Source organism: Stomoxys calcitrans, chromosome 3, assembly GCF_963082655.1.
Source record: "Stomoxys calcitrans chromosome 3, idStoCalc2.1, whole genome shotgun sequence".
In the NCBI taxonomy this organism is placed as follows: Eukaryota; Metazoa; Arthropoda; class Insecta; order Diptera; family Muscidae; genus Stomoxys; species Stomoxys calcitrans.
Genome location: NC_081554.1, coordinates 34,003,081 through 34,016,405, shown reverse-complemented (window position 1 = coordinate 34,016,405; position 13,325 = coordinate 34,003,081). Strand labels below are relative to the sequence as shown.

At 39.8% G+C, this 13,325-nt stretch overlaps 1 protein-coding gene across 1 annotated transcript; it reads left to right on the top strand.

The window, feature by feature from the left end:
* Positions 1-10,382: 10,382 nt before the first annotated feature.
* LOC106092586 (uncharacterized) lies at positions 10,383-12,051 on the top strand. Its single transcript, XM_013259472.2, has 2 exons — positions 10,383-11,822; positions 11,941-12,051. Exons 1-2 carry the CDS (start codon positions 10,394-10,396, stop codon positions 11,970-11,972), a joined length of 1,461 nt encoding a protein of 486 aa, XP_013114926.2. The 5' UTR covers positions 10,383-10,393; the 3' UTR covers positions 11,973-12,051.
* Positions 12,052-13,325: the final 1,274 nt, after the last annotated feature.

Here is a 13,325-nt window from a genome sequence, read left to right as displayed (position 1 = left end):
ACTTTTTGGGCTTCTAGAGATCGCAATTCACCGTAGCGCAGAGGTTGGCATGTTCGCCAATGACGTTGAACGCCTGGGTTCGAATCCTGGCGAGACCATCAGAAACAATTTTCAGCGGTGGGTTTCCCCTCATAATGCTGGCAACATTTATGAGGTACTGTGCCATATAAAACTACTCTCAAAAGAGGTGTCGCACTGCGGCGCGCCGCTCAGATTCGGCTATAAAAAGGAGGCCCCTTTTCATTGAGCTTAAATTTGAATCGGACTGCACTCATTGATATGTGAGAAGTTTGCCCTGTTCCTTAGTGGAATGTTAATGAGCAAAATTTGTTGTTGTTGTTTGTAGAGATCGCAATTAAAGGGTGATTTTTTGAGGTTAGGATTTTCATGCATTAGTATTTGACAGATCACGTGGGATTTCAGACATGGTGTCAAAGAGAAAGATGCTCAGTATGCTTTGACATTTCATCATGAATAGACTTACTAACGAGCAACGCTTGCAAATCATTTTCAGTGAATGGGCCCTAGAAAAGTTGGCAGAAAATCCGCTTTTTTATCGACAAATTTTGTTCAGCGATGAGGCTCATTTCTGGTTGAATAGCTACGTAAATAAGCAAAATTGCCGCATTTGGAGTGAAGAGCAACAAGAAGCCGTTCAAGAACTGTCCATGCATCCCGAAAAATGCACTGTTTGGTGTGGTTTGTACGCTGGTGGAATCATTGGACCGTATTTTTTCAAAGATGCTGTTGGACGCAACGTTACGGTGAATGAACACATTTCGAACCGAACACTGATTTTGGTAATAAAATTCAATGATTTGCAAGCGTTGCTCGTTAGTAAGTCTATTCATGATGAAATGTCAAAGCATACTGAGCATCTTTCTCTTTGACACCATGTCTGAAATCCCACGTGATCTGTCAAATACTAATGCATTATTATCGATTTTTTTTTTTTGAAATTTTGAGTATACCATTTTGGTATGACTTTCAACAACTGTTCTTCTCCGATTGGATTCAAATTTTGCACGTGGCGTTTTGTTATAACTTCCAATAAATGTCCCAAGCATGGTCCAAATCGGTTCTTAACCTGATATAGCTGCCATATAAATCGATCTTCAGATTTGCCATTTGGTTTTCTTCCATGACTTTAAACAGCCATAACAAGTACGGTTCATATCGGTCCATAACTTGATATAGCTCTGATGTGTTTGAAGAAATCATTCAAAAACTTGTCACATACGATTCATGGTGGAGGGTATATAAGATTCGGCCCGGATGAACTTAACGCGCTTTTACTTATTTACTTTTACCTGTTTTGGGAGTAAAAGTAAACAACGCCAGATTTTCTGCGTAGGTAGTTATGTGTCTTAGTTATTAAAAAACATCCAAGTCTTTAAAGTTCACAGGATAACGTAGGTGTTGCTGAACGATTGTGGGTTGGTAACGTTATTTTCACGGCGTGTGCTCCTAAGGTAACTATATTCTTAATCCTCGCAAAAGGTTGTTTGTCAGAAATCAAAGGCTTTCACGGAACAAGAATCCGTTTGCGAGTAAATGGCCACCTCCCCAGTTCGCCTTCAAATTGCAAGTTTAATTTGGCTTTCACTATTGTAAGGCTACTCATAATATTAATGATTTTTATACCCACCACTATAGGACAGGGGGTCATTTCGTTTGCAACAAAGTATATATATTTCGGATCATCGTAAAAATCTAAGACGGTTTAACGATGTCCCTGTGTCTGTCCGTCCGTCTGTTGTAGTCACTCAACAGCTTTCAAAAATTGAGATATTGAGCTGAAATTTAACACAGATATGTTTTTTTGCTTCACGCAGGCTATGATCTTGAACGGGTCAAATCGGACAATATTTGGATATAGCTGCCATACAGACCGATTCAAATATGGTTCAGATCGGACTATATTTAGATATAGCTGCCACATAGACCGATCTGCGGAATTGGGTTTGGAGTTCATAATAGCTTTATTTATTACCCGATTTCGCTGAACCAGTGATTTAACTAAACCCTCCCGACATCCGATCCAAATATGGGTTAGATCGGAGTATATTTAGATATAGCTGCCATATAGACCGATCTGCCGATTAATGGTCTGAAACCCATAAAATCTTCATTTATTACCCGATTTCGCTGAAATTTGAAACAGTGAGTTGTTTTAAGCCTTCCGACATCCGGATCAAATATGATCCAGATCAGACTACATACAATAGATATAGAGCTGTCATATGGACCGATTCCTTAATCCCATAAAAAACGGATTTATTGCCTGATTACTCTGAAACTATGACTTGTATAAAGTTCTCGCGACCTGAATAAAATGTGATCCATACCACTCCTTATTTAGATATAACTGTGGAAATGGTAGTGGAGTTATAATAAAATAGGATGATTAATATATTCATGGTGGTGGGTATCCAAAGTTCGGCACTGCCGAAATTAACACGTTTTAACTTGTTTCTTCTTCACTATGGTCTCCAATTTATTAATATTTGCCATAAATTGTAAACCAATTTTATATTGAGTGAAACATGCAGTCTAGACGTTAAATTTTTCCTCACCATCCTTTTGTCTAGACCGTGGCGTGCGGAGGCCCGACTGTCTGCGGTGTAGTCTCAGAAACAACGTCAATTAATTTATTTCCTTTAAAAATATTTCATAATCAAAAATATTTCTATTCAAAGATTTATTGAACACGTAACGAACAAAAAAAGATGGCATGACAAAAACTTGTCGAAATTTCATGTTCCAATGCAAAATGATATAAAAAGAAGATTGCGCAATATTGGGCAACTGCTCCTCTTCAATCCGGTGATGGTAGTCATCTGCCCAGCCATTCATTGTCCACTGCCTTCTGGCACGTGCTACGTGCTTGGCGTGTGGTCGCTAACATTTGCAGCTGGCGACTTTCAAAGCCTCAACCCACAAAACATACAGCGTCCAATATTTTAGACATGTTTGCATTTTGTGGCCTTTATGGCTTGAAACAATTTGCAATAATATTTCCCACAACCAGTCAGCGCGAACAAAGAGAAAAAGTTCTGCTGCTTTGGTTTTTTTTGGGTTCCCTTGCCTCAATACCTACCTGCCTTCTCAAGAGTTCAGTGCTCTTTGTATTGGGGTTTTGTTTGAGTGTATATGTCTGTATGCCTAGTATGAATATTGGTATGATATATCTTCAATATGTTATTGCTAGCAGTGGAAAATAATGATTTTGAGCTTGTATAGCTGTTGAGAAAATTGACAGCATGTAAGAAGAAAATGTAAACGAAACGATTTGGAAACATGTAAATAAAAGCCGGGCCGAATCTTTAGGTAGGTAGGTGGTAGGTTTCATGGACTTATTGCTTATCACTTATATTTATAACTATCAAACTCTGTACTCAAAAAAGGACGAAAAAGGCAAGGTCCAATGGCAAAAGATGGGGGCTTAAACCGCGTATCATGCACTGGCTCTATACTGCAGTTGTCAGACCTATATGGTGTGGTGTCAGGTGGATGACGCTCCACAAATCCACCTACTTTTCCAAAGGATGACTTCTTGGAGCATCAAAGCTGCACTGGCCAGGCAGTCATTAAATATTTGAAGAGCTTAGTTCTTAGATCAAAAGCTGCCCTCGACTTTCGTAGAACTCTCAATCAACAGTTTAAAATTAACCTGCTCTGAATGCCGGGCCATAGAGATATCCCAGGGATTTGTAGAGCTGACAAGGTGCAATACTACGAACTTTCCAGGCCCGAAAGACAATAGATCAGAGTTGACCATGAATTGGGGCTGTGCATTCTCCCAAATTATGTAATCCAATCTAAACTTGCAGTGGTCTACCGCTTAGCTGTGGTTGGCTAAAATATTAGTCTCATTGATTTCAAAACTTGCTGATAGACTAAAATTTGGGAGTAATGATTAGTACTGAAGCTGTAAGGACATTGAGGAAGAGCAAACAATAAAAAATCTATGGTGTGCCGGTTGTTCATTGGCAAGCCGAAGAAGTTGTACTTAAGAATCTTTGGAAAATTGGTCTGAATAAGAGCACGAAAGTTATTGGACTTTTTAATGTGATCTGGATGGTTGGATGGATGGTTCACCGGTACAAACGAGAAGGCATCTTCCACAGTTCTTTCTTTTGGGTTGCAAATATCCATCTTCTTATATAAAAAAATCAATTTGTGTTTGTTTGTAGGTTTGTTTGTATGTTTGTGTGTTCCTAATAGACTCAGAAACGTCTGAACCGATTTTCTTAAAATTTTCACAGATGGTGCATAATGACTCCGTGGCGAAAATAGGGTACTACATTTTTTGATATATGAAGGGGGGGCGGACCCTCCCCCTTACCCTAATTTTCAGAAACGCCAGATCTCGGAGATGGGTGGTGCGATTTAAGCGAAATTTTGTGTGCTCTCATATAGTAGCCTAAAAATAAAAATTTGATATCCAAATTTCGGATGGGGTACCTTGTGGGGCTGCCCCACCCTAAAACCTACCAAACATATATTAAGACCAATCATGACAATATGGGACTCAAATTAAAGGTATTTAGATTAAGAAGACGTATCTGATATCCAATTGTCGGACCAAGTGCTAGGGGGACCACCCCAAGCCCCAAAACACCCCTAAATCGGACATATTTACCGACCATGGCAATATGGGACTCAAATGAAAGGTATTTGCGAGTAGAATACGAATCTGATATCCAAATGTGGGACCACGTTTCTGGGGGTCCACCCCTTTCCCATAACACCCCCCAAACATGATCTATTTACTGATCATGGGAATAAGGGGCTTAAATAAAAGGTATTTGAATGTGGAATACGAATCTGATATCCAAATATGGGACCAAGTGTTTGGGGGCCACCTCTCACCCAAAGGGGACAAATTTACGACCATAGCAATATAGGGCTCAAATGAAAGGTCTTTGGGAGTAAAGCACGAATCTGATATCAATATTTGGGAAAAGTGTCTATGGAGCCACCCCACCACCACAACACCACTCAAATAGTAAGTATTTTCTGACTATTCCAAAATGAGGCTCAAATAAGAGGGTTTTTAGAGTGGAACACGAATCCGATATATATTTTCGAGGCTAACTCATTGAGTCCCCGCCCATCCCCCAAAACAGCCCCCAAGCCGGTCATGTTTGCCGACTATTGAAACATGGGGCTCAAATTAAAGGTATGTGGGAGTAGACCACATATCTGATATCAACATTAGGGGCCAACTGTCTAGCGGACGCCCCACCACCATAACAACCCCCAAATAGGACGTATTTGCTCACCAAGACAGTTTGGGTCTTAAAAAGAGTGGAACTAAATATTCATAGTTTTTAGGGCCAATACCCCAAACCGGACATATTTACTGACTTTTGCAATAAGGAGTTTAAATGAGATTAGAAAAATAATTTGATACCCAATTTTGAGGGCAATGGCAATATGGGGTAAAAATAAATGATATATAGATATATGAGAATAGAGCACGTTGCTGATATATTTTCCTGGCTTAGGACCATCCCAATCCCCAAAACAACCCTAAATCTGGCTTATTTACCGACAATGTGAATGTGAATCTTAAATGAAAGGTATTGGGGGGTAGAGCAAGGGTCTTCCCCTTTCCCAAAACACCCCACAAACAGCAATTTTTTAGTGACCATCGCAATATGGGGCTCAAATAAAGGTATTTGGGAGTAGAATACGAATTTGATATCCAAATGTAGGACCATGTATTTGGGGCATCACTCCTTTCCCAAATGATTAAAATTTTTCGACCATTCCAATATGTGGCTCAAATGAAAGGTATTTGAGATTAGAAAACTAATTTGATAACTTATTTTCGGGCCATGTGTTTGGGGAACGCCTCATCCTGTAAACTCCTCTTAAGCCAATGGCAATATGGGGTTTAAGTAAATGGTACTTAAGAGAAGAGCACGATGCTGATATTTTTCAGGGCCAAGTATCCCGAAAACACCACTTAATCAGACATCATGAGAATATCGGTCTGAAATGAAGTATTTTAAGAATGAAGAACACCCTACATCCAAACTTAAATTCGTAGACCAATAAAGATCATGGATTTTCACTTAAAGATCTTTAATTGTCGAAAATAAATATTCCAAGGAAACTTTTGTTCTATATAAATTAAAAGAAGGCGCAGCGTAGTGGGCCCGGGTAGCTAGTATTGTATAAAGTAAACATGCTATCCTGTTCGAATATGATTGTACATTGTCTTCCGCCTACCTTTATTATCTGTGTAGACTGATATTCTTCCTTAATAGGCAAACAATTAAATTGTTTCGACAATGTGGTACTTTTCAGTCGTTGTTTATGAAATATATTTCCTTTGAATGTTGTTTTGGTTCTTTGTTAACCACATTTTGGGGCTCTTTACATGCAAATTTTGGTCATTGGCCGACCATGTTGTTGAAAACGAATCCAATGATGAGATATTAATATCGAAGCACGCTTCGTGGCCAAAGGCAAATCAAATTCCCATGACAATGCCCACCAATGCCAAAGTCAATGTTCGCAGAATATCTAAAAATGAAAGTTGTGGCATGGCAAGATATTGAAAAAAATAATTCATCACAGACATGAAGATTACGAAAAACAAAAGAACAATGTATACAATTGTATGAAAGGAAAACGTCAAGTAGCAGCCAAATAAAAAGTTGTTTATACCTACCACTATAGGATGGATGTATACTAATCTATTCATTTCGTTTGTAACTCCTCGAAATATTTGTCTAAGAAAATATATATATATTCTGGATCGTCTCAACGTTCTGAGTCGATCTAGCCATTACCATCCGTCTGTCGAAATCACGATAGCAGTCGAACGCGTTAACTAGCCGCTTGAAATTTTACACAGATACATAATATTGATGTAGGCCATTATGGATAGCAAATGGGCCATATCGGTTCAGATTTAGATATAGCTCCCATAAAAACCTATCTCCCGATTTGACTTCTTGAGCCCTTACAAGCCACAATTTTTATCCGATTTGGCTAAAATTTTGCATGTAGTGTTCTGTAATGAGTTCCAATAACTAGAGAGAAGTTTTACATGGCATAGTACCTTACAAATGTTGCCAGCATTAGGAGGGGAAGACCACCGCCAGGATTCGAACCAGGCGATCAGCGTCATAAGCTGACATGTCGAGTCGATCTAGCCATGTCCGTTCGTCCGTCTGTCGAAATCATGATGGCGGTCGAACGCATAAAGCTAACTGCTTGAAATATCGCACAGATACTTAATTTTGATGTAGGTCTTTGGAGATTGCAAATGGACCATATCGGTTCAGATTTGGATATAGCTCCCATATAAACCGATCTCCCGATTTGATTTCCTGAGCCCCTGAAAGTCGCAATTTTTGTCCGATCGATCTCTCAATTTGACTTATTGAACCCTTGGAAGCCGAACGATTTGAACGATTTGGCTGAAATTTTGCACATAGTATTCCGTTATGACTTTCAACAACTGTGTCAAGTACGGTTCGTATCGGTATATAACCTGATATAGCTCCCATATAAAAGGATCTCCCGATTTGACTTTTTTTCTGTCAGCCAACACACAGGAGATGTCCCCTATAAATGCAGTGCATTGCGTTGGCGAGAGGAAATTAGGAATTGGAGGGGGGGGGGGGGGAAAGGATGTAGTGCTTATTCACATTTGTATTAAATCATTTTGGATGTAAAAGTGGGTGGGAAAAAGATTAGCCGGAAGTCGATTCCACATACGAACGGTTCGGGCGAAATACGATTTCTCTCTATAATGCATTGTGCGGTCCGCTGGCCAATCAATTGCAAACGGGTGTGAGTTCCTGGAATGTCTAGTATCCCTGACATACATCCTTACATCAGGAATAAGAAGACGAATATCAGACGAACACACACAAAGTACCGATAGGACAGCGCCAAACAACACACATTGCGACGATGATGAAGGGCGGCAATAGAGTTGGATACCCCACTATTTCCAAACAACGCCATCGCTCTCCTCTGTACACGGTCTAGTAGCTCCAGGGATGATTTTGAAGCTCCAGCCCATACATGTGAGTTGTACTCCATTTTCGGTCTTATGAAAGAGGTGTACATTTTAAAAAGATCAGACCGTTTAAGGAAGCCTAAACACGTGAATGCTTTTTTCGACACTTCAAATACATGTTTAGCCCAACGGACATCACTTTGTATTTTCATGCCCAGAACATCATGAGCTTCCGATTGCTCAACATCTACACCGTTGATAGACAAAGATGATCGTAATGGGTCAGCGAATCGTTTGTGTGACAACAAGCAGCACTGAGTATTCCGTGCATTAAAATTTACTCGATTCATTCGACCCCACCCAGAAATGGCCAGCAAATCCTGGCAGAGTGTATCGTCCATATCCTGCCTCTTGTCGTCAATCTCTCGCAGACTCGGCCTATGGTCGAATGAGTACGAATGACAGAGATTACTGTCATCCGCAAATGAGTAGATCGAATTCGATGTCTGACCCAACAGATCGTTGATGAAAATAAGAAAAAGAGAAGAAGGAAGAACAGAGCCCTGGGGTACACCTGCGGTCAATTTGTGCTCATTGGATGAGAACCCATCTATAACGAATCGAATAGTGCGATCTCTGAGAAAACTCGAAATAAATTGAACGAAGCCATAACCGCTACCAAATGCGACAAACTTTGATAGTAGTGCACCGTGCCAGACCCTATCAAATGCCTTGGAGATATCCAGAGCCACAACCTTACTCTCACCAAACTGGTGGATTGAGCGACTCCAACGTTCCGACAGAAGTGCCAAGAGGTCGCCCGTAGAGCGATTTCTGCGAAACCCATACTGTTGGTGGCTAAGAAGGCCATTAGACTCTAAATACCTCACAAGACTACTTGAGCCCCTGGAGGCAGCAATTTTTTGGCTTTTTTGGCTGAAATTTTTCACGTAGTGTTCTCTTATGACTCTCAACACCTGTGCGGTTTGAATCGGTCTATTACCAGATAAAGATCCCATATTTTAGCAGAATCCATGGTGGTGGGTTCCCAGGATTCGGCCCGCTTTTACTTGTTTTTAGAACTTGATCTTAATTCAATTACTATTAGTATCATGGGATTTTTCCCAGTAGAATTTTCGAAATTTAAGACCATCTAGCCATGTCCGTCCGTCTATCATTCATCCGTTAGTCCGTCTGTCTGTTGAAATCACGCTACAGTCTTTTAAAATAGAGATATTAAACTAAAACTTCGCACAGATTCTATTTTTCTCCATAGGCAGGTTAAGTTCGAAGATGGGCTATATCGAACTATATTTATATGATGTCGAAGGGCCTAACATAATTCACTGTCCCAAATTTCAGAAAAATCGGATAATAAATGTGGCTTTTATGGGCCTAAGACCCTAAATCGGAGGATCAGTCTATATGGCAGCTATATCCAAACCTGGACCGATCCGGGCCAAATTAACGAAGGGTGTAGACTGGCCTTACACAACTCACTGTCCCAAATTTCAGCAAAATCGGATAGCAAATGTGGCTTTTATGGACCTAAGACCCCAAATCGGCGGATCAGTCTATGTGGGGGCTATATCAAGATATAGTCTGATATAGCCCATCTTCGAACTTACCCTGCTTATGGACAAAGAAAATAATCTGTGCAAAATTTCAGCTCAATATCTCTATTCTTAAAGACTGTAGCGTGATTTCAACAGACAGACGGACAGACAGACGGACGGACATGTCTAGATCGTCTTAGATTTTTACGCTGATCAAGAATGTATATACCTTATAGGGTCGGAAATGGATATTTCGATGTGTTGCAAACGGAATGACAAAATGAATATACCCCCATCCTTCGGTGGTGGGTATAAAAATGTATATATAGCATCATCATTCAATATCGCTTTAAATTAAAAAACATAAAACATTTCGATTCCAATTTTAAATGAAATGACAGTGTTGACATTAAATAGCTCACAGCACTGAATAAAGTCACAGATCAATAGTTCAACACTTTGTACGTAGTGGTGATAATAACACATCTTGCATGCAAGGAATTTGCAGTAAACGTTAAACATATGCCACTAGCGCTTGTTTGATTCAGAATATGTTTGACGATTTCTTTGGGGGTTGAGCTTTGGCACTATTAATTTGTAGTACATTGTTTGTTGTGATGATTCATGGTGTACGCAGTCCAAATGCTGCTTCCATGATTTTATATGCTAAGACGCAACAATTTTTCTGAATTCTAATCACAGTTCCAGCAGATTTGTCTATGCGAAATGATAAGAAGCGACTCACTGAAAAATAGCATATCAGCGAATTAGTCGAAATTAAGCAGCACGGCTGTTGCAAACAAATTTTTTAGAACCGAGAGAGTTGGGAAAAAATAAAATCAAATAAATGAAATATTTCGGAATATTTGTTATAATTTTGTTTAAGATTTTGATTTGTAAAAGTGACGTTTATGAAGAAGCCTTTAACGGAAATGGCGATTCCATGCAGATTGCCATTGCCGAATTATTTGTGAATCCCAATGACAATGTAAACATGGAGCAGATACGCCACATCGAAGATGCCTTGCATTGGAAGAGCAATCCCTGTGAGAATTTTTTGCATTTTGCCTGTGGCAATTGGCCTTATTTTATGGAAGCGGATGTTCTCGATATTCGGCATGTGGTTGATGCCAAAAATAATATGGAATTCGCCATGATTTTTGAACAGCAAAATCCCAAATTTCCCGCCATTAATTTCATGGGGCAGGTACGTAATTACTATGGATCTTGTAGACGAGTGCAGAAGAGGGGAAAAGCTCTCAATCCTTTGGAGTATCTAAAGTGGTTGGAGTTCAATGAGAATCTCATTTGGGTAGCGTTTGACAATCGTAGCGATGGACCCAAGAGAAATAATCGTGCCTTCAATTGGGTGCAAATGTTGGCCATCTTCCGCAAATATGGCCTTAACAATTTCATCATACACGAAGAGGTTGTGCAGCATCCTTGGAATAACACCAAAACTGTGACAGCCCTAAAGAAGCCATATGCCGAAAGTGCAACACATTTTCTCGGTCCTCAGGAGGATGAACACAGGAAGTTTACCTTATGGAACATTTCCGATAGCCTAGATCACCGGGCATTTGTAGAGTTTGATTTGAAACTTAAAAAAGTGGTGGATTATCACAACAATGGCACTGAGACAAGGCCACAATTCATTACCTTTAAGCAGTTAAAAGACATGCAACTGGAGTGGTTGGCCGTTTATCTGATCATAATATCGCACCCTGTGCCAGTGGAGCCTCAAATGGAAATCTACATTGAAGACATAGGCTATATGAAGACCATAAAATTATTTCTGGACGAAGTAGAGGATACTCAGCTTTTGGCCCGCTACTTGCAGTTGAATTTCCTGAGCCAGTCCATCAATGGATTTCATGATCCTGGTTACTATGATTGTACCCCAAGCACCAGACTTCAATTTCCTTTGGCCATGCAGTGGCTGTACAAATATCTGCATCCAGAAATCAGCCATGATTTCTATGAAATCCACCAGCTGTTCACAAATTTAAAGCGAATTATGCGCAAAAAACTCTCAACCTTTTTCAATGGCAAAGCTCGAGATTATGTGGTTGGTAAAATTGACAATATTAAATTAAAAATGCTCAATGTCTGGCAACCCTCGCTTGAGCACTTCTATGAGAGCCTGCATTTGGATCCTTTCGATTATGTCGGCAATCGTTTAAAGCTGAAGCACAAATATTTTCGAGCAAGCCACTCGAACTCGGCAGGCAAAGTAACTCAAGGAGCTTTTGAGTTTTTAAATCTGGATAGCATTGGTAATGTGGAAAGTGTTTTGCCATTTTTGGTGCCTCGACAGAATCGTATCATTTTGCCTGTTATGGCCTTACAATTTCCCATTTACCACCCAAAATTCAACGAAACATTTGTTTATAGTTCCCTGGGTTACTTATTGGCCCTCGAACTAACCAAGGCGTTCTCCCAAGAAAACTGGAATATTGATGCGAATAGCAATCTATCACAAGAATCATTGAGATATTTTAATTCATCATTTATGCCATCGGATGGCGAGCACCATATATCAGATTTTGCCTTGGACTTGGCATTGCAGGCCTTTATGGCGGTGCCTTCATTTAGCCAGGATGAGATGAAATTTTTCCTTTTAAATTTTGCCCACAATCATTGCAGCAATTATATGCAATTTCCATATAATATGGAAATAGTTAACAGTGGATTCGAGCGGATTGCCTCAACGACATGGTTTGAATTTAATTGTGATTTTAAATGAAATGATTGTGCGATTTATTTGTTAAAAATCAATGTGTGAATAAAAGCAAATTGACTTAAATTTCATATTGGAAACAAATTAATTGAACTTAAAATTGGGATATGATATGAGGTAAAAATTACTTTGCCCGTCCAAATCGTCAATCCACCATTGAACTCGTCTTTTAGCCATACATAAATAAAATTGGAGCATTTTATGTACTCAAGGCGGCAAATCAAAAGTTCGGTTTGTATAGAATCTGTATCGAGCTATGGACCGTTTCGAAACTTTCTTGGCCACATGCAAAATTTTGAGCTATGAGTAAGAGCTATATGTAAACGGCGTAATCTTTTCGTGGGAAACCTCATAATTTACTAAACAGATACAGTTAGCATGTTAGGACATAGAATTAACATATCTCTCAAAGCTGCTGGTATTCGATAGCGGAGGCTAAGATAACACTACAAAACTTATCCCAAATAGAAAGTATGCCGCCTAGTCAACAAGACAGGAGAAACTGACCTCAATTAGAGCAACGCGCTAAGCCTCAACGACATGGCCGCGAAGGAGGGAATAAGAGGATGCCACAGAACTAATTATTGATAATGGCATAGAAAGCAGTAACACGGCTGAAGAGCAACAAGACAGCAGGAGCTGATGGGTTGCCCCCAAAGCAAAGCAGCAAGCGAAGAAGTAGATTGCAAAAAAAATTGGAAAGTATATACGCAAATTCGGTAGGAAGACGACAGAACTGGGAAAGCGTGAGTGCAAGTGCGGACGAATCGAGATGTTCAGAAGTCCGAATGAAGAGTATACCTCAGAACCAATTCTTGTTGGTGGTACATCCAATATGTATACTACCTAGTCAGAATGAGAGAAGCTTAGCAGTAACCCGGCTAGAGAACAATAAAGCAGGACGAGCCTATTGTTTGCCAGCAGAACTAATTAAGACCGGAGGCAGCTCGCCGATGAGCTAGCTAGAAAAACGCATACGCTTGATACCTCAGCCTATACAAGAAAGAAAGCAAGACAGTATGTACCAACTACTAAGGAA